This window comes from Paramacrobiotus metropolitanus, unplaced genomic scaffold (genome assembly GCF_019649055.1).
Source record: "Paramacrobiotus metropolitanus isolate TYO unplaced genomic scaffold, Prichtersi_v1.0 Parri_scaffold0000052, whole genome shotgun sequence".
Classification (NCBI taxonomy): domain Eukaryota; kingdom Metazoa; phylum Tardigrada; class Eutardigrada; order Parachela; family Macrobiotidae; genus Paramacrobiotus; species Paramacrobiotus metropolitanus.
In genome coordinates, this window is record NW_026570272.1 from 940,989 (window position 1) to 963,637 (window position 22,649).

The following is a 22,649-nucleotide window of genomic DNA, read 5'->3' on the forward strand; positions in this document are numbered from 1 at the left end:
GGTATCAAAATTCTGATCAGCCGTGTTAATACTCGTCGCCTGTCCATTGGTGGCAGAAGCCGTACCAGCGTTAGCCGCATTACCACCGGAATTGGAGGCCTTGTTGAAATTCTGACCGGTACGGCCGCTGTTGCTGTTGCTGCCACCGTTGAAACCAGTATTTGGGAATCCACCATTATTATTAGAGAAGCCGGGGTTACGGTTGAAACCGGTACCTTGGTTACCGAAGCTACCAAAATTGGAGCCTTGGTTACCGAAGTTACCGAAGTTGGAGCTGGTCTTCTGGCCTTGCTTTTTTTTGGCTGGCGGTCTGACCACCGACTTGAGCTGCGACGCCGGCATTAATACCGCCGGTACCCTGAGCAGTGTTGGCGCTCAGACCGCTGGACTGGGTTTTCTTGCCATCGGCTTGATTGGCGGCCTTGTTGGTGCTCTGGGAGGCGCCTCTGCCACCGACGGATGCTTGATCGGCACCGGCAGCAGCATCGCCTTGCGCTTGGTCCTGCGACTGGAACGCGCTTTGATCTTGAGAACCTTGCTGGCCGAAAGACGAGCCTTGGTTATTAAACCTGCCTGAAAGTTACAAAATGCGTTTTTTTAGCATAAATAAGAGAAACCGACGATGTGCTACAAAATGGCCTTATTACAACATTTGCAGTGCTGGCTCACCAAACTCCCGTGCTAATGATCCGACCGCAAAAACCAAGAAAAGCATTCTGCCAAACATTGTGAGCAATTTAAAACGACCGTTAAGTACTCGTACATAACGCGGGCCAGAAAATTGTTTAGATCTAACTTCTATTACGCTGCGGTAAACTGGCTTAAATGCAGAGAAAACAGCAGAAGCTTTGTAACATTAAGCAACAGATTTTTTTTATGACTCGCATTCGTGCAGTAGCAGACCAACTAGATGCATATTGCCCAAGGGTATTTTTCAGCTGTTTTTTCTCCACCGTTTTAGAATCTACGTCAGAAAAAATGTTGTTGCCGTCCAACCCGGATATTTTATGACATATCTGTATCTGCAGCTGTGATACTCGAGGCTTACAATTCCTATTACACTTCGCAACATTGGTTCGTGCCAATTTTTATTACGAAGAAAATGAAAAGAATGCGGCAGTTATACTGGCAAGCTCAGCAAATAAATAATTTTTTTTGAATACCTCACACTCACAATATTATTCTGAAGTTGTCTGAGTAGACAGAAAGGCGAGTGCCAAGCGTAAGATTATCGTGTGGTCTAGCCATTTCATAATTCCACAGTGTGTGTTTGTGTGTGCAAATCACATAAAGGTGGGATTCCTTGAAAAAGACTTCGAAAAATATACATTGTGCGTTTTCTTAAAACACACGGGCATCATTTAAACATTTTTTCCTTCTCTTTCCGTCCTGTGAAGTTACCAGGCTTTTCCACTCAAAAATATCAAGTTTATAGTGTAAAGTAATTTTGAGGGCGTATGTGCTAGCACTTTTGCCGGCATGATGATAATCCCCGTGTATGTGACTACAGATTTAGGTATACTCGCTGTGTGCTGTTAGCGGGTTTGCACTTTGGTAGCATCAATACTGTAGTTGACATGAAGATCAACACCATGGTGATGGTATGTTAAACCCTGATACTTAGATTCATTGGACGTTTTGGACGCTTACACCCAATTAATGCTTGTAAAACGCCAAATTTTGTACGAACATCGAAGCGCTTGTTGATTGACGCTGTGTACGTAAAAACTTGTTGTCACTGGAGAAATCGAAAAAGGTACACAAACAAAGTAGCACGATCGTTTGTTTTAGAAACTCGAGGAACCCGCACTCGACCAAGTTTCTCGTGCGCGTTCACTAAGTAACTAACCAAAAATGCGAATTTTTCGCTGTGCTTCTTTCTAACAGTAGTCTATTGTTTCTCAAGCAAAATTAAAGCAGATGTTCAGTGCGTATCATTTTTTTACTAAAATTAAGGGAATCTGCTGCATTTTTTGTGCCTCCTCACAATGGGTCTGCACACCATATATACAGACCCACTGGGAGCGGTCTGTAATTACAGAACAATTGGAGTTACGACGGACATGCATCTTTTATCCAGTGACGGTTTAGCTACTGTAATTATAGCTGCATGTGACTAACATATTTAACAATTAAAATGGCATCAAAAACACCCATACTCCCCCATGTTAAAAAGCACGCCTGTAGCCGTCCAAAACGTCCGGACGTTTTGGAATGTTACACGCAGTTCTTAACATAGCCATAATATTCTGTGCATACCAGAAAATTTTAAGTGTCAGTCATTGTAGTACAGATAATACAGATCGAGAACGGCAAAGGTCAACTTATTCAACGCTGAGACGTTCAGCTGTCGCAAATCGACGTAATCCCAGAGCTGAGGGCTGCCATCGGTGCGAAGACCGTTGAACCTAAGTAGATAAACAAGAATTAAACTAGTTATAAGTACGGTAATGCCGTAAAAATACTGTTTCGCCACTCACGTCTGAAGGAAGTTGCGAATTCCTGTCCACTCTTCGGGATAGGCCAACGTCCGCACCCAGCGCGCATGCACCGCCGTGACCTTTTCCATCACCCGCTGCGTAACAGTCGGACAACTGTCGTTGGCTGCGGCTAACACGTTTTGACACTGTTCGGCGGGAGTCTCCGTGCAACGGAAGCGCATGAACGGGATAAGCACATCCAGGCGAACTTCGCCGTCCTTCCGCATAAAAACCTTTTCACTGTCCGGCCACGTGTTACCGCTACCGCGCCACAGCAACATACTATAGTCGCCGCTCCGATCGGATACGGTGTATTTAATCAGCACCAGCTCTTGACACATGGCCATCCAATACGACAGTTGAAGGCATTCACACTCTCCACTCTGCTGGTCTAGCCACAGTTTTAAGCCGGGAAAGCCAGTATACACCGTGCTTTCAAAGCCGTTTTTGGCAATGATCAGGGGCACCCGAATGCGCTTGTTTTCCAGTACACGGCGTATTGTCGACATTTTTCTTGCGAAATCGTTTTCACACTCGTCGAACACTCGGTCATCCGGTGTTCTCTTGTCTACCAACGCCACCACGCGTGTCTCGCTGGAAACGGTGCGTTCCATGATTGCTGCTAGCTTGTAGTTTGTGACACAATTCAAAGCGCACTGTATCGAGCTGCCCCAGTGTTCCGCTGCACACGGGGACCGTACGACGAAAATGATGAGGCGATGCCGAACGTAGTCATGCGAAATCAGCCTCCACAACGCGCAGACGCTGAAAGCGATAACGATCGACTTTGCACACAGTGTATAGTTAAAGTAACATGCAAGCAGAAGTTAATAGAAAGCAATCTGAACCCTACGAATACCGTTCCGAATACGAGTTCCCGCTTCTTTTGTAGACGTCAAAGCCCTATCCGTTTCGCAAACCTCTCGTAAAGCACGAAATTTAAGCTCTGAATCGTAACGTATCTCCGGATAGCTGTCGATTCTGCCTGTCTCAATGAAATTCTGTTTGCTTTGGATTGTAACTTAGTAGAGAAAACGTTGCTCTTTTTTATGAGTGTAACAAATTTTTGAAAACTTTTTTCACAATTTAAAAACAGATTTTTGATTGACACGGGGTATCTGAATTTACGTTAAAAAATTTAAAAAACGGGCAATTGAATTTACGTTAAAAAATTTAGCTTGTGCGAGTCGTATAGGCATACGCATCGAGCTCTACCGACCAGAATGAAATTCAAAAAAACAGCCGGATCGAGTGCAGGCTGTGCAGCTAACTGCAGTCGCCGACTTGGGCGGTTGAGCACTTCCGATCTAAAGCCGTTTTTTCTTGACCACTTCGGCCGCGATACGTTTCGGCCGCATGCTATCACTTCGGCAACATACAATTCGCTTTGCTCACTTCGGTCCGCACTCTATTCGGCCACCGTTTGAATGAAAAGAACGTGATGGGTTTGTCAGTTTTCGCCAAAGTTGCCCCGAGCGACGCACGTTTTCTTCAATGGAGTTCTCTGTAAAGGTATGTTTAACTTACTGGCTCATCCGCAATTGCGAAATGGCATCCAGGGTCAGGAAGGTGCTCGCAATAATCGCCGCCGGAAGGGCGTAAAAGCGCATTTCCTCGGTTTCTGTAAAAATTGTTATTGAGTTAATAGTAGGTCTAGCAACACGTGCATGACACTTCTAAATTCAACCGATATGCTTGAGACAAACTCAGGAAAATGAGCCAAGTCATTTGGCTGAAGATACAGAAAAATCACAACTCAAGCTAAAAACGGTCTCTACTGAAAAATGAGGACATTATAGCGCGGAGTTCATCGAGGGAACAAAGATTCAAAGATTACATTCTACCATTAAAAAAACATACTGTCCTCGTCGCTTTACCGGCAACCAGCTATGTATTACGTGCACTATTCCGACCTTGAGTCTATGACTTACTCACCGGATTGAAGAGGGGCCGCGGAAATGTTCAGCCCCATAATTTTTCCGGTTTGTGCAAACTTCCACGACCGCTGCTCGGCGAGGTAGCTTTCACATGCTCCCCGAAGAGAATTTTCATCCCAGAACATGCTTCGCCCGTCTGCGTCGTCGTGCATTTCGGCACAAATGAAGGTGACCGTATCACATCCTGCCCGCACGAACACATGACAACCACCTGGGAACCGATACCCAGGGCTCAAACAGTAGTGATCTCCCATATCGCGAAAATAACGGAAACAGAATTCGCACACTCCAGCCTCCCTTTCAAGTCGGTGGTTGTGAAAGCACCGGTCACCCGGGCCGAGCTTTAACTGGCACGTGTGCTCTGTGCACCAGAAACTCTGGCAAGCATTGCACATCACGCAATAGCCGCGCCTCATCAAAAGCGATGACATGCTTTTTGTATATTAGTCCGCTGACTTTCCCGAAAAAACTTGGCTCCGTGTTGGGTGGTGGCAGATGAGTGGTTAGCTGGCGCATTGGCACGATGCGGGGTTCAGGTGCAATGCTCTGGTTGGAGCCGTTGGGCTGATCCAGACTCACAACACAGTACATGCAGTAGAGAGCCTCAATGACAGTGGCAGGCCGGAAAACAAATGGTCCTCCGGGTTCGTCCTGTAGCGCCAAGTACATAGAAAGTCCGGGCGACGAGCGTTGAAGACAGAGATAGATCACAGGATGCGGCCACAAATGTTTAGCATGAATCCATTCGGCTTTGATTTTGCCGGCATCAAAATCAATGAAAAAGTAATCGCCGTCAATATCCTGAACGTATCCCAGCCACCACTGGCCGTTGTCGCGCTGAACCAGCACCGTGTTACCATGGTTCACCTCCCGCCCGCCAGAGCGCAACTCTCGATAGTAGCGTAATGTCGGTGCCATGCCGGATGGCGATGTTCCGGATTGGGGAAGATCCAAATGGTGATGAAACTCTCAACGTGTGTTACTCAGTGGAACTGGTAACCGCTTGTGTTTATTAAGCTACTGGGAATAGAATCAATAAGTAGATTTATGTACTTGATGCCCGGGACAAACATTTTAGTAAATGGCCCGCTTGGAAACATGGACATTGCCCTAAAACATGCAAAATGATTCCACAAATCTACGAGTGCACCGATATTTTAAAATGAACCATTTTATCTGGTACTAGCGGCTATACTGTAGGTGTACAGAGTCTGTATCATATGCCAGGATCTAAAGAAAAGACAAAGCAAGACAACAGTATGCAGGATATGCATATCCTGCATGCTTTAATGAAGGTCAGCCTTCATTTCTTCTGAAAAGGGCCAATAAACACAAACGTGTTGATAAAGTGCTGGTAGTGGCAGTTATTAGGAGCTTGGGAATATGGATACTGTTCCAAAACAGACAGATTGTTTCCACGAATCATCGGTGTTATAAAATGGAATATTTTTCATATACTCGCGGGCCCGGGGCTGTATATTGGGGAAATCAGCTGCTCACGATACACTTCCCCGGTGCAGCTTGAGTCATGCATACGGGTTTCCACATCATGGCTAAACAAAGCGCTAAATCTACGTATATCTGCACACCGATGCAGGAACATGTGCTCGGGCATTGACCCAACTAGAGATTTTGCAACCACATCATGAATGCCGCTATCAGTGTGCCGCAGCTACCGTCTGTACATGTATTAACGAAGCCGATGCGAGTGGTAGCTAATTATTCTAATTACGGAGATTAACGGTACTGAATGGCGATTTATTGCATGAAAATAAGCAGTGCTTGAAAATAAGCAGTGGATGAAAGTTCAGCACTGACACGTTCAGGTGTCGCAAATCGACGTTATCCCAGCGCTGTGGACAGCCATCCGGACGGATACCGTTTAATCTACGTAGATCAACATGAATTTGGCGTTTAAATCAAAACCAGTTATCAGTAATGCCGTATAATAGCGTTACGCCACTCACGTTTGTAGGAAGCATCGAATTCCTGCCCATTGTTCGGGATAGGCTAACGTCCGCACCCAGCGCGCACGTGCCGCCGTGATCTTTTCCAGCAGCCGCTGTGCGTAACGGCCGGACAACTGTTGTTAGCTGCGTCTATCAAGCTTTGACAATGTTCGGCGGGAGTCTCTATGCAACGGAAGCGCATGAACGGAATAGATACATCCAGGCGCCCTTTGTTATCATTCCGCATAAACGCGCGTTCACTTTCCGGCCACCACTGTCCGCTACCGTAGCACAACAAAATATTGTTAATACCGTCGTCGGTCCGTTCGGAAACGGTATAGTTAATCAGCACCAGCTCTTGACACATGGCCAACCAATGCGACGGTTGATGGCACTCAGACTGCCCACTCTGTGTATCCAGACACAGCTTCAAAAAGCGGACGCCATAATACATCGTGCTCTCATAGCCATTTTTGGCAATGACCAACGGCAGGCGAATGCGCTTGTCTTCCAGTACACGGACCATTGTCGACATTTTTTTTGCCAAATCATTTTCGTCTTTGTCGAACTTTCGGTCACCCGGCGTTCGTTCGTCTACCAACGCCACCACGCGTTTCTCGTCGGAAACAGTGCGTTCCATGATCGCTGCTAGTTTGTAGTTTGTGACACAATTCAAAGCGTACTGTATCGAGCTACCCCAATGTTCCGCTGTGTTTGAAGAATTGACGACGAAAATGATGTGGCGATGCCGGACATAGTCATGCAAAATCAGCGTCCACAACGCACAGACCCTGTAAGGCGTGTAAGCGATAAGAGAATACAACTAACAAAATGTATGTGCAATCATCAATGCAAAATGTAAGCTGGAGCTAATATTAACTTACTGGCTCATCCGTAACTGAGAAAAGACATCTAGGTTGAGGAAGATGATGGTAATAATCGCCACTGGAAGGTCGCAAAAGCGAATCTCCTCCGTTTCTGAAAAAAAAATAAATGAAGCGAATTCGATATACATTTGTATCTTATCGAATTCATGAACATCGCGATGTAAATTGATGATGTATGAAAACTTTCGCTTTCTCGCTCCCCCAAACACCATTTGACATCTTTTTAATACATTCTAGGGTTTACTGATTGACAGACTCTGATTGTATACATTGGCTTGAAACCCATTTGTAAGCGTAACATTCGGTTGGGAAGTAATATAATTCCAAAAGTTTAAGCGCAGGTGCACCAAAAGTCTCATCTATTATGAACCGATAATCTTTAAATTTCACATAAACACGAAACTTTACTTGAAATAAAAACATCGGCCTAAAATAATTCTTCATGTTGATGTGCGTTTTTACGCAAATTTTGAAGTTAATCGGCTCATAATGAAACTTTTGGTACACCTCCACGCGTTTAACGTTTGGAATTTCTATTCATCCATAACTCCCCAACCGGATGTTTCGCGCATAAACGGTTTCACGCCAATACATACACTTCATTTTGCTAAAGATGTAAACAAATATAAAAAAGTGTTTGGGAGTGCGCGAAAACGAAAGTTTCTGTTTATGTACACGAATTCGATGCCATGCGCCGGCACACTTCCCTTAATGGAACAAAAATTGCACGACACTTCTGATTTCTTTCGATATGCATAAAATAAAATGAGCACCATGGAGAAAAGTTATTTGGCTTAAAGCACGTTCGAACGAAAAAATCACAAATTAGGACAAAAACGGTCTCCCAATTGGCATGGAGGGCACCCAGTGCGCCGAGTTTATTTACTCTAGTGCAGCCTGGCAAGTTGCCATGACAGATTAAACTACAACTCATTCATTTTATCAACAGGAAAAGCATTTTATCCTCATCGTTTAAATGACAACCAGTGCTCTATTGCGTGCGTTATCCCGGCTACGATGTACTCCCCATATTGAAGAACGGCCGCTGAATCGTTCGCCTCCATAATTTTGCCGCCTTGTGCAAATTCCCACGACAACTGCTCGACGACGTAGCTTCGGCAAGCTTCCCGAAGAGAATTTTCATCCCAGAACATGCTTCGTCCCGCTGCGTCATCGTGCAATTCGGCGCAAATGAGGATGATCCTGTTATATTCTGCCCGCATGAACACATGGCAACCGATAGGGAACCGATACGGAGTGTTATACACACTATTCGCCCCATAGTGATCTCCCATACAGCGGAAATAGAATTCGTACGCTCCACCCTCCCTTTCAAGTTGGCAGTTCATATTGCACGGGTCACCCGGGCCGAACTTTAACTGGCACATACGAACCAGATACTCGGGCACGCATTTTACATCGTCAAAAGCAATGATATGCTTCTTGTATGACATGCGTCCGTTGACTGTCAAAAAAAAACTTGGCTCCGTGCTGGGTGGTGGCAGATGGGTGGTCAGCTGGCGCACGGGCACGATGCGGCGTTCAGGTGCCATGCTTTGGTTGGGCTGATCCAGACTCACAACACAGTACATGCAGTAGAGATTCTCAATGACCTTGACTGGCCGGAAAACGAACGGTCCACCGGCTTCATCCTGTAACGCCAAGTACATAGCAATGCCGGGCGACGAGGGCCGAACACTGAGAAAGACCACAGGATGCGGCCACAAATGCTTGGAATGAATCCATTCCGCTTCGATTGTGCTGGCATCAAAATCAATGAAAAAATAATCGCCGTCAATATCCTGAACGTACCCCAGCCACCATTGGTCGTTGTCGCGCTGCACCAGCACCGTGTTACCATGGTTCACCTCTCGTGCACCCGAGCGCAGCTCCCGATAGTAGCGTAATGTCGCGGTCATGGCGATGTTGCGGACCGGAAAACATTCGAATGTTGAAAAAGACCTGCCTGTTGAAAAAGACTGTGTTACTCAATGGAACTAACAAGCACTGGTACTGGCAATTAATAAATCAGTGTTTAAATCTCAGGACAAAAACGCTTCCTTTTTGGGCAGCGTGGGAACATAGACACTGTCGCAAACAAAAAATGTATCCACAAATCAACCAGTCCATCGGTATTATAAAATGATATATTTTACTTGTACTCGCGGCCGTGTATGCCGGGCATGTGAGCTAAAGATCATATTGTCATAATTGCTGATGCAAGCGTCTGCAACGTTGTATAACCTGCTTATTAGCAGGACACAATCCGAGGGAAACCGAGAAACGGCTGAAAAATGCACCGTCGGGGGAATCGAACCCCGGCTACGTCGTTAGATCCGCGTAGGCAGTACCACTGCACCACGGCGCAATATGTTGAAATCAGTTGAAAGATTTTGTCGCTGTACGTGAGCCGCTTCTCTCTTCACATGCTTTTGAGATTTAAAAAAAAGACAATAAGCAATGCAGCAGCATTAAGGACGTGAATGCGCCGCTGCTGCAATGAAGGGCAGCCTACCACCACATCTAAAAAGGGTAAAAAATAAAGCAGGAGTTTAGAATCTGAATAAACAACTTCGCCCACTATGACAGCCGATGACGAAAGGCAAATAAACTGACGTTTATAAAACAAGATGCTCCTCCTCCAGCGTGTGTGGCGCTTAGGATCACGGGTTAGACAAATCAGGGTCGTGTGCAAAAAAACATCGAGGCTAAAATCAATGCTCCATGCAGATTCTGAAAGATACCAGAACCGTCTTGCTTTACTGCAATGAGAGAAAACGAGTTGCGGTAAAGTTGAGGTTTCTGCCCGATAGTGGGCCAGCCAACCGGTGGTCGAGCCGGTATTCCACCAGCGACGTAAACGCTTATCCCATAATTTCCATGGTAAAGGTACAGACAGCACGTATTTAGCGCGAAGTTGCGCTACAAACGATTGCGGCTGCACTACGTCTACAACACTAAGAAATTTCACTCCTTTCAGGATTTCCGATAATTAAAAGGAGAAAAATTAATGTTTATGCAATGTAGTTATATCGATATTTATAACATACGATATTTGGCATGCATCAGTCATGCCAAATGCATGTAAAGCGTAACTAGTGTGGCCTGGCGTGCCGTATTACGGAGTTGGCGGGACCCGTGATTTTATGTACTAATTCGCTTTTCTGATGCGATGAAAATTACCGGCAAGCTTGTACATCATTCTTTGCTTGCAAAATTAGTCTTATTCAACACAAACACGGCACGATTCACTATTATCTGCATAGTCGCGTATTCGTAGCAGGCTTGTGAACAGACTACACTCTACATCTCGTAGAAATGCAACGAAACGGATGTATCATGTATCATACGAAGCAAAAATAATTACAAGATAACTGTTATAAGAATAATGTTTTCTAGTACTAAGTTTGTACTTGTGACATGATACTTATTAAAGGCAGCAATTCGTATTCATACGAACAATGCATTATAAGATAACAATTTCGATTAGCGAGTTCATCCTGTGTTTAAAGACTACAAAGGAGGAAGTCGCCCACCTGAAGGCGGTATCCGTCCCGGAAGCTGGAGTATGGATCCATGCTCTGCCTGCAGCATGTCTCGGTAACCTGCTGGAAAACAACGCCTTCCGTATAAGTGTGGCGCTGCGTTTCGGAGCACCAGTTGTTACACCAATTGTTACACCTCACGTGTGTGAATGGGGGTAGATGGTCGACAACTTAGGACGACACGGGATCCTGTGCAAACGATCAGTCGGAAGACTGCCTCGATACGACGGTATCAGTGGGGAGTTCACTCGCGGATTAAAGACGGCCGGTTTCTCAGCAAGAATGGAGCCGAAAGGTCTATCCGTGAAAGATAACAAGAGGCCGGATGTGATCACACTTATACCGTGGGAACGGGGAAAACCGCTAGCAGTGGATGTGACGTGCGTCGATACACTCGCAGCTTCGTATATTGAGCGCACCTTCGCTAACGTTGTGCTGCAGCCGAGCAAGCGGAAAGGAGGAAACTGGCAAAACACGCCTGGATACAATCGAGATATAATTTCACCGCTGCAGCGTTCGAAATTCACGGCCCATGGAGTGACAGGACTAAGCACCTAGTGCACAAGGTCGGGAACGGTATCGCCACTGGCACAGGCCAGAAACGGGCGAAAGAGTTTTTTAGACGGCGGTTATCTATCCAAATGCAACGGGGAAACGCGATATGTGTTATAGGTACAATCCCCGAGCAGGTTAGCATTCAAGAAATGTTTTTGTTATAAATCTCATCTTTTTAGTACTCAGTTTGTACTTACATGACGATACTTCATAAAGACTGTTAATAAAAATAATATATCCTGTGTTTGTAAATTGTCTTTCCCAATTGTCAATCGACATTAACCAGTCATACGCTGTTGACTTATCTGAAGATATAGAAAGAAGACACCAGCATGAATGAATGTCTGTTTTATAGTAGTACGAAGAATCAGTTCAGCAGTGCCATGAAATTCCAGAGTATATAATTGTTAAAACTGTTACAGAAGAATTTCTTTAATATAAAGCGGTCAGTCGTTCCTATCATACACGGCACGGTTGTAGGATAGCAATGATTATTAGATCTCGTAAGTCATCATCCGTGCAACTGCTTTTTAATATCCACCGGCTTTGCTTTGGGTTCCAAGTCGCAGACCGTACATTATTTTGACTTTTATCAGTGAATATTTTTAACTTGACAAACATGCCGCGCGCTCCGGTTGTTGGCATCGCATTAGGATCCGCGCACTTATGTGTGGCCGAACACCAGGTAAGGAAAGTGAACGCTTGTAACCGTCCAAAACGACCGGTCGTCAGAGACGACCGCCGGTCGTTTCAGCCTCTAAACCGTTCGAAACGACCGGGGGCCGCCAAAACGACCGCCGTAAATTTTGCCCTACCAGTTTTTTTCGCTCTTTCAGTCGCAAACAAAACGAATGAATGCAATTTCGTGTCTGGTCGTTTCTGCCGGAGTGTACTTTCGTGCCCGGTCGTTTCTGCCGGAATGTACTTTTGTGTCCGGTCGTTACTGCCGGAGTGTAATTTCGTTTTCTGTTGCTTCTGCCGGAGTGTAATTTCGCATTCGGCCACTTCTGCCGGAGTGTACTTTCGGGTCCGGTCGTTTCTGCCAGAGTGTAAATTCGTATTCGGTCGCTTCTGCCGGAGTGTACTTTCGTCTCCGGTCATTTCTGCCGAAATGTACTTTTGTGTCCGGTCGTTACTGCCGCAGTGTAATTTCGTTTTCTGTTGCTTCTGCCGGAGTGTAATTTCGCATTCGGCCACTTCTGACGGAGTGTAATTTCGTGTCCGGTCGTTTCAACTGGAGAGTTTCCACACTCCGGCAGAAACGACCGGACACGAAAATACACTCCAACAGAAGCGACCGAATACGAATTTACACTCTGGCAGAAACGACCGGACACGAAAGCACACTCCGGCAGAAGCGGCCGAATGCGAAATTACACTCCGGCAGAAACGGCGGAATATGAAATTACACTCCGGCAGAAACGACCGAATACGAAAGTACACTCCGGCAGGAACTACCGGACACGAAAGTACACTCCGGGAGAAACGACCGGACAGGAATAGTACACTCCGGCAGTAACGACCGGACACGAAAGTACACTCCGGCAGTAACGACCGGACACAAAAGTACATTCCGGCAGAAGCGACCGAATTAAAAATTACACTCCGGCAGAAACGACCAGACACGAAATTGCGTTCATTCGTTTTGTTTGCGACTGAAAGAGCGAAAAAAACTGGTAGGGCAAAATTTATGGCGGTCGTTTTGGCCATAGAATATGTTTTAGAATATAGAATCTCTCGTTTTGGCGGCCCCCGGTCGTTTCGGACGGTTTAGAGGCTGAAACGACCGGCGGTCGTCTCAGACGACCGGTTTTTTTGGACGGTTACAAACGCTGTTTAGTTTCATTACCGTAAAGGGTAGTCACAAGATAAACATGCCATTTAAATTTCAGGAAAACATCGAAATTCTTGCGAACAACCATAGCCAGCGCATCAGGCCTGCATACGTGTCCTTTGCTGATACAGAGCGATCAACCGGCGATGCCGCCCGCTGCAGAGCTTCGAGGGGCGCATTTACTGCAATTTATTCATTATATTTTAAGAATATTTTTTATAGTACGACGATATTATCAGTCAGTTTGATAGTCAGCGTTGCAATAACTGTCGCGCAGATTTGAGTCCGTTGCTTGCCTTGATTTCGCCTGATTTGTATTTGTTAACGCTATATAAAACGCTACAGGATCAAGAAAACGGGAAAACAGTCTTTGGTGTCATGCGGTTGCTCGGGCGCAACTGGGATGATCCTGAATTGCAGAGCGCCATAAGGTACTGGCCCTTCCACCTACCCAATGACGATAACGACCCCAAAGTCAGTGTGACCCACAACGGAAGGACCGAGGAACTCTTTCCCGAAGAGATTATCGCGGTACTTGTGAGAAAGATGGTGGATACAGGATCATACATCGCAGAAAGTTCTTGGGATGCGGGTTAATGATATCGTCCTGACTGCGCCGGTCAACTTTCCCACGGAACAACGCCAAGCTGTGACCGACACAGCCACTATTGCGGGTGTTCACATCATCCGAAAGTCCCGAATGATAAGCAAGTCGACAGCGGCAGCGTTGGCTCTGACTGCATTGGACTCATCGGTACTGCAGAAAACGTAATTCATGGTGTTTTTGTCACAAACTCTGTATTATTACACAAAGGAGAAGCAAGCAATATTTTATTCAAAATATTTTAATAGCGATGCTTGCAAAAATTGCAGAGCACTATACAACACGAAGCAACTTATGAAAACTAGCACGACGTAGCTTTAATCTTTGCAGAGCATTAAACAACATAAAACAACTCAAAAACTAGCACGACGTTGTTTTCCATTTTCTTTATAAATTTTGCCTTTGCAGACCAAAGACGAGCGCAACGTAGTCGTCTTCAGTCTAGGCGCCGGCGCTTGTAGTGTTCCTGTTATTACCATTGAATTCGACATTGTTGAAGTTAAGTCCAGCGCTGGAGACAATCACCTGGGCGGCTTTGAGTTTGAAAACCGTTTGATCGAACACTTTCGTCAGGAGTTTAAGCTTACAATTAAATATAAACGAGACAACACGGAAGCTGTCTTTCAGCACGATCGCGAGGCAACGTGGATTCCTTGGCGAGATCGTATTAAATATCATTAGCGTAACTATTAGGTTATGTGCCCAGCTGTGTACACCCAAAAGATGACCCAAGAAGATGTGATTGGAACCGAGGCAATAATTATTTTACGGCCTACAATTCTGTAATTTTAGTCAACGCCACGAAAATGTTTCTTTTTTTCGGCAGGATAGATAATGATTCCCTTCAAGACAATAACGGCTTCTTCAGTAGCATTTCCCGTGTGCGCCTTGAGGAGCTGAATGCTGACTTGTTCCAGAAAGCGTTAAATCTTGTTGAGAGAGCGTTAAAAGACGCTAAAATGGATCGGAGTGAAGTCCATGACATTGTCCTAGTTGGTGGCTCAACTCGTATACCAAAAATCCAAGAACTGCTTCAGGTACATACAGTAGTTCACAATTGTCGACAACATACAAAGAGGGCAAGACGCGCTCCTTTTGACGTAGCACGGGGACGTGATCTAACACTGGGACTGTCTGATGCGACGGATGCATGAATGACCGCGCGACTAGTGCACAGCTGTCATCAAAAAGTGTTTTGGGGTTATGATCAATATGACCTACTGCACACCTAGTTTTCCAGGTTATGTTGAATTATCGCAGTGCCTTAATTCAACATAACCTGGAAAACTAGGTGCAACCGCACTTTCGCTGCTATGCAGATTCGCTGATCTTCAGGCGTACCTTGCTTGCTCACTTTTCTAGCAATTGGTTCATTTAGTCTGGGTGCGTCGCTTGATGAGCATTGAAAACTATCACTTTATTACAGAGTTCAGTCAGAAAATTCATAAGAAATTAACACTGAACAACCAGAAAATTAGGGTTTCTAAGTAATACTTAAACACCTCTACACAACATTCATAAAGCTCGGACGAGAGGATATTTGCGTACAAGTTTCCTATACCTGAACATTTCCCGACAACAATCCGGGGTCATACCAATGGCACTCTGACTTTCTTACTGGGAGTGTCATGTAAGCGTATTTGTTATAGGAGTTTTTTCATGGGAAACCTCTGAACCACTCTCTCAACCCGGAAGAGGCCCCTGCATACGGCGCAGGGATTTTATCCGCTATCTTGTGTGGAAAGAAAACACCAGCTTGTTTGCAAGACATCTTGTTAAGGGACACGGTACCGTTTTCCCTCGGCATCGAAACGAACAGCGGAGAGGTGGAAACCATCATCCGGAAACACACAACTATCCCCACCAAGATGACCCCCCCCCCGCAGCAAGTTGCCCTGCAATGCGGGGATGACGGCACTAAGGGTTTACGAGGGTGAACAAGCCTTGACAAAGGATAATGTAAGAAAAATCGTTGCTCTGTTTAATGTTTTCTACGATTCGGACCAATACAGCGTGATAACGGACTTGCAAAGCGGAGACGCTAGCTGACTGTATTCAATAGCTTTCTATCGAAGTGACAGATTTGATGCGCGTCAAAAGTGTCATTAATGGCGTAAAAAGAAATCATTCATCTTTACGTATGTCATTAAATAGCTGCATTAACTTCTAAGTGATCAATCTAAACAATTTCACCGATGTTAGAGTCTGCTTGGTTTGGTGCTCCTGCCGACAGATGACTCTGAAAATGCAAAGGAAGACGATGACGTTGAAGTTTGGCTAGATGTGGACGCAAACAAGGTTCCGAGTCTTTCGGCTATAACTGAACGAACCGGCAGACATCATACAACGACAATACCGGAAACAGTCGTTTTACGCAAGACCAACTGGACCGCATGATTAAGAAAGCACAGAAATTTCGCCAAGATGACGACGCAGAACAGCGCCGCACTGCAGCCCGCACTAAACTTGAGAGTTACTGTTTTACAATGAAACAGAAACTAACAGTGGCCATGCACAGGTACGACGAAATTTTGCAATGGATGGATAACGACACGGTATCGGTAATTTGATTAATCGTCTTGTGACTGCTTTAATTTAGGTATTCCTGTAGGTATACCGTATAATAGCCGTGCATTGCTGTTTTCAGTTGATAAAGAGGAAGAGTACGAGAAGTCGCATGCCGCAGATCGCAGATCGCAAAAAATAATCGCAGACGCAACAATTTGAGATTTTATGTAACGTCCCATCCATAAAAACCCATCCATAAGGCTGCCGATTACGGGTGGAAAATATTACGCGAACATTTTACTGGTGGAAAACGACTCGGTGGTATCGACGTGAATAATATACGTACATGGAAGATGTGCATTTCCGTAATCCATAATCGACCGAAGCGAAGCGAAGGTCCTCTATGTTCACACAGACAGGACATTTTGTCGGTCATGTCGGTCACGCATAATTCTGTCCGTCGGTCACGCACGAACAAATTAAAAGTTACGACGTAGCATAGCCAAGTACATAATAACGACAAATTACAGCAGCATCCCAGTTATTTTACGCCGAAGCCTATAGGGGCGCATAGTAATACAATTCGTTTTTTGGGGCCTCTCCGTCCCTCTTGATTTAAATAATATCTAAACTACCGCAATACAATTTGCGCTCCCTTTCACCCCCGTTTGCCACCCCCTTCTTCGCACCTTGTTTTTTATAGGCAGTTTTTTTTATCAGCATTTAATTCAGCTGTTGGTTTTTATAGGTAACCGTTTTATTTTCTAGCTCTATAAGAAACGTATGGTAAGTTTTCTGCATTTCGGGGCAATAATAATGATATTCATGACCTTTTCAGTAGAGGACATTATCATTTCAACAAAAACGTTGGGTTTTCGGCACAGATTTCGCTTAACTCGTGATTTGCATTTTTTTAGCTTTGCTCCCTTGGTTAGTTGCTTCCCCTTTGATGCGAATGCTGGCGATGTCGTTAACTGTGACTGTTTCCTGACTTTCCTCTATCTTTCCTCAGCGAGCGGGTGGTAGTAGGTTGTGGCCAGTATCTTTGTCGCTTATCCTTAGGGCTTAAGTGTGCTCACATCCACGAATTCCTGTGCACGCTGTCAGAGGGACACCTTTCAAATATATTTTGTTCAATGCAGAAGGAGTGGTTTCTGCAACCGGGCGATCACGAGCGACACTGGTAACTTTCTGCTCCTTATGTACGCGTAACGCACACATTATAGGTACACCGTACAGCACTGTATCATGATACAAGTATTATCGAGTTAATCGAAAACGCACTTAACGTGATTACAAGAAAATAAGGTGTCTATAAACAAATTAAAAAATTATAAAAATAAAGCTCATAATTAACGGGTGCGGAAAATGTGTGGCTATAAAAAACCGGGTTGTTACGGGTGGCTATAGTGTCACCCTTTCTTTTTTGGTGGCATTTGAAAATGTGTATATATACTTAGCGAAAAAACTGTGACGAGTTTTGCGGTTTCAGTGAACTTGGCTTCTTTATTTTAAGATGTTCTGAGTTGTAAATTGGTCAGAAACGTTCTTATTTGCGCTGCATGCCTGCTCTGTGGTCACTCTCGCCATCATATTAAAATATATGAAATGCTATTACAATAACGTTTATGTGCCTCCCGCTTCCCAGTGTACATATTCCGTCAGTTCTTCTTTGTTTTGCGAATCGATGTCGGTAACCTAGTTTTAGATTACCTGATTTTTAGATCACCTTATCTACAGTACGTCTTCTAAGCAAGATAAACGCCATTAAACGGGCAAATAAAATCGACAACTACAGTACGTACTTACAAATAATTAATATCTATATTTATTTTGGCGCTTCGCTTCGGTCTTTTAGTGCCAGCCTATAGCGGTGCACTTCCCTAGTATACTGCCTCCATCCATAAAGTATTAATATACTCCACTCAAAAAACTTTTATGCATTATGTTGTGTCAAGCAGCAGTAAAATATCGTTAGGCAACGACCGCAAGGGTCTTTGTTGATTTATGAACCGAAAGCTCGTACTTCAGCTACGATACCTTTCCGTCGCTGCTCCTTAAGCATGTGACTGCATATCGACACAGCGGAGATGGGGTATCAAAATTGTATGGAAAAGTTTTCTGTTTTCGAAGGCTTGAACCCTGAAGCCCTTAATCTTAAAAACCGCATCCTTCGCTGTGCTGTGTTATGATATTCCCTGCATTTTATTTTTCGGAGCGCACTGCTATCATTTCAACTTACAAACAATACATAAAATGAGTATGAGCAAAATCGGAACAAGGGAAGTAACATGTTTCAGCGTTACAAAGACATCGAAAGTTCCCATCATCCACCGTGTCAGAACTAAAAAGCACCGCCATAGTCAACACAGCCATGGTATTGTGTTAAGATAAGGGGCTTTCCAAGGGCGAGGCATGCAATCACTGTACGTGCTGCCGTCACCCGGCTGGAGTATGGACAGAAATGGTTAAATCATTACGTTGCGGCACTACAAACGGTTAGTTCTGTGGTGCGACACATTAGCATCATGTTGTACAGAGACTGTTTGGCTCAGCCTTTTAAAACGTCCGTACGAGGTTTGATAACTTTTGAATCGTCAGTCGTTGTAATACACATCAAGAACGGCAAAGGCCAACTTGTTCAGCGTCGACACGTTCAGCTGCCGCAGATCGACATTATTCCAGCTCTGCGCACTGCCATCCGGATGAAGACCGTTCAATCTACATTAACCAGAAACTCGCGGTCAAACCCAACGAGTTGGTAGTAACGCCGCCTAATGCCACTGTCTACTCACCCCTGAAGAAAGTTGCGAATTCCGGTCCACTGTTCTGGATAGGCCAACGTCCGCACCCAGCGCGCATGCACCGCCGTGATCTTGTCCAGCACCCGCTGCGTAACGGCCGGACAACTGTCGTTGGCGGCGGCTATCATGCTTTGACACTGTTTGGCGGCGGCCTCCGTGCAGCGGAAGCACGCAAACGGTATTACTATGTCCAGGCGCCCTTTGTCTCCATGCCGCATGAAGGCACGTTCACCTGCCGGCCACTGTCCGCTCCCGTAGCACAGCAACATATGATAGTCGCTCGTCCGATCGGAAACGGTGTAGTTAATCAGCACTAAGTCTTGACACATGGCCATCCAGTATACTAGCTGGCCGCATTCAGACTGACCACTGTGCTCGCCTAGTCCCATTTTCAAAAAGGGAAATCCACAGTACACCGTGCTTTCATAGCCGTTTTTGGCAATGATCAGGGGCACGCGAATGTGCTTCTTTGCCAGCACGCGGTGCATTGTCGACATATTATATGCGAAATCATCTTCATATTTGTCGAATATCCTGTCAGCCGGCGTTCTTTCGTCCACCAGCGCCACCGCTCGGGTCTCCTGGGAAACAGTGCGTTCCAGCATCGCTGCCAGTTTGTAGCTTGTGACACAGCTGAAAGCGCCATGTACCGATCTACCCCAATGTTCCGTTGCGGAAGGGGAACGAACGACAAAAATGATGTGGCGATGCCGGACGTAGTCATGTAAAATCAGCCTCCACAACGCGCAGACCCTGTAAGCGATACCGAGCGACCAGTAAAACACTGTACAGTACTACAGTATGCTCAAAGAAACATGCAAGCAGGAGCAAATGTTAACTTAAGGACAATAACTGCTGCGTTTAATAATTTTAGCCAAGTTGGCTCCAGTGACGCGTTCCTATTGAAATAAAATCGAATTGACAGTATGCTTAACTTACTGGCCTATGCGTAGCTGAGAAATGACATCCAGGTTGAGGAAGACGCTGGCAATAATCGCCATCGGAAAGTCATAAAATCGCATTTCCCCCGTTTCTGCAAAATATTGGATTAATGAAAATAAAAGATTTTTGGCTAAAAGTACGTCTAAACAGAAAAATCACTGTCCAAGACATAAACCTTCTCTCAACTGATAATTTTTGATTTGAAATCTGCAAATGAAAGTTTTTTTAACAGAAGGGTACTTTTCTTCACTGTATAAAGGGTATAAAACCAGGTACCTATCTTCCACCGTTCCCCTGTACTGATGCCGTCACCCGACTGGGGTGTGACGTTGTGGCTGAACAAGGCGCTTCCGTACCGCGCCAGATTTAACCTATTTATTGCCGTAACGTCACACGTAACGTCACGTGACCTATTCCGGCTATGGGTCGGATGACGCACTCACCAAATTGAAGAGGGACTGCGGAAAAGTTCGCTCCCATAATTTTTCCGGTTTGTACAAACTCCCACGACAACTGCTCGGCGAGGTAGCTTTGGCATGCTTCCCGAAGAGAATTTTCTTCCCAGAACATGCTTCGTCCAGCTGGGTCACCGTGCAGTTCGGCGCAAATGAATGTGATCCTGTCATATTCCGCCCGCACGAACACATGACAGCCGATAGGGAACCGATACGCACTACTCGCCCAGTAGTGATCTCCCGTACATCGGAAATAGAATTCGCACGCTCCCACCTCTCTTCCAAGCTGGCAGTTGCTATTGCACGGATCAGCCGGGCCGAGCTTCAGCTGGCACGTGCGAACCAGAAACTCGGGCAGGCAGTTCACATCGCGCAGTGCATGCGCCTGTTCAAAAGCGATGACATGCTTTTTGTACATAAGTCCCTTGACTCTACCAAAAAAACTTGGCTCCGCGTTTATTGGTGGCAGATGGGTGGTTAGCTGGCGCTTAGGCACGATGCGGCGCTCAGGTGCAATGCTTTCGTTTGGCTGATCCAGGGTCACCACACAGAACATGCAGTACAGGTCTTCAACGACCGTAACGCAGCGAAAAACGAATGGTCCGCCGGGTTCGTCATGTAGAGCCAAGTACATCGAAAGGCCGGGCGACGAGGGCGGAAGAGTTAGAAAGACCACAGGATGCGGCCACAAATGCTTTGAATGAATCCATTCGGCTTTGATTGTGCTGGCATCAAAATCAATGAAAAAGTAATCGCCGTCAATATCCTGAACGTATCCCAGCCACCACTGGCCGTTGTCGCGCTGTACCAATACCGTGTTGCCATGGTTCACCTCCCGCCCGCCAGAGCGCAACTTTCGATAGTAACGTAATGTCGGGGCCATGACGAATGAAGATTTTGCAGACCGGGATGATCCGAATGGGGATGAAGGGAAGTACCAACCTGTTTCACTCGGTGGAATTACGAGGTAGAAACTAGAAACCGCCTGTGTTTAATAAGCTACTGCGAATAAAATCAATGAGTGCGGTCTTATTGTATTTAGCCATAGACAGCACTGCCCTAAAACAGGCAAAATGATTCCACAAATCTTCGACTGCATCGTTTTTTTTAAAATTAGCAATTTTTCGGTACTTGCGGCTACATACATAGTGCGAACTGTCAGCATTTATTGTCGTAATTGTTGGTCCAACGCTTCATTAGCTGCTTCAGGTTGTAAAGCAAGACAGCAGGATGTAGGATTAATAAAGGTGAGCGAGCTTTTACTTCATCTAAAAAGGGCCAATAAACACTGCAAAAACCTAGCGGGCGGAGTTTTCAATCAACTTGAAGCTGATTAAAAACTCCGCCCACTATGGCAGCGCTGCATGAGCTATCGGCTAACCGCAGACCAGTGGTAATTGCAAAGACTAGTGGAACAACAGGCTCCTCCTCCACGATTTGTCAGAAGTGGCTCAATCTGTACCAAACTTGTATTTCAAAGTCACTGACCCGTCGCGGACCAAACTAGCGCGACGCCTGTATATAACTGCCAATGCCGCAAAGTAGATATACCTTGCGAAACGACGCGATGACCGCGACACCTGTATAAAGCCGCGATGCACCGCGACACTGCGTATGCCGCAGGTAGGCATACCTACCGCGACGCCGCGATGGCCGCGACGCCTGTATATAGCCGCGATGCACCGCGACACTGCGTATGCCGCAAGTTGGCATACCTACCGCGACGCCGCGATGGCCGCGACGCCTGTATATAGCCGCGATGCACCGCGACACTGCGTATGCCGCAGGTAGGCATACCTACCGCGACGCCGCGATGGCCGCGACGCCTGTATATAGCCGCGATGCACCGCGACACTGCGTATGCCGCAAGTTGGCATACCTACCGCGACGCCGCGATGGCGGCGACGCCTGTATATAGCCGCGATGCACCGCGACACTGCGTATGCCGCAAGTTGGCATACCTACCGCGACGCCGCGATGGCCGCGACACTGCGTATGCCGCAAGTTGGCATACCTACCGCGACGCCGCGATGGCGGCGACGCCTGTATATAGCCGCGATGCACCGCGACACTGCGCATGCCGCGATGGCCGCGGCGCCTTTATACAACCGGGATGCACCGCGGACATCGTATAACAATTAAAAATTTA

The 22,649-nt window shown here is 45.9% G+C and overlaps 1 protein-coding gene across 1 annotated transcript; it reads left to right on the forward strand.

Annotated features, from left to right (window-relative positions):
- The first annotated feature begins 11,972 nt into the window (after positions 1–11,972).
- Positions 11,973–15,728, forward strand: LOC129592396 (heat shock cognate 71 kDa protein-like). Its single transcript, XM_055488417.1, has 5 exons — positions 11,973–12,038; positions 13,533–13,718; positions 14,200–14,330; positions 14,618–14,828; positions 15,441–15,728. Exons 1-5 carry the CDS (start codon positions 11,973–11,975, stop codon positions 15,726–15,728), a joined length of 882 nt encoding a protein of 293 aa, XP_055344392.1.
- The last annotated feature ends 6,921 nt before the right edge of the window (positions 15,729–22,649 follow it).

Coding starts and splice junctions, on each gene's coding strand:
- LOC129592396 (XM_055488417.1), top strand. CDS start 11,973: ATGCCGCGCGCTCCGGTTGTTGGCATCGCATTAGGATCCGCGCACTTA. Junction 12,039..13,532: donor TATGTGTGGCCGAACACCAG/GTAAGGAAAGTG, acceptor AAAACGCTACAG/GATCAAGAAAACGGGAAAAC. Junction 14,331..14,617: donor AATCACCTGGGCGGCTTTGA/GTTTGAAAACCG, acceptor TTTTTTCGGCAG/GATAGATAATGATTCCCTTC.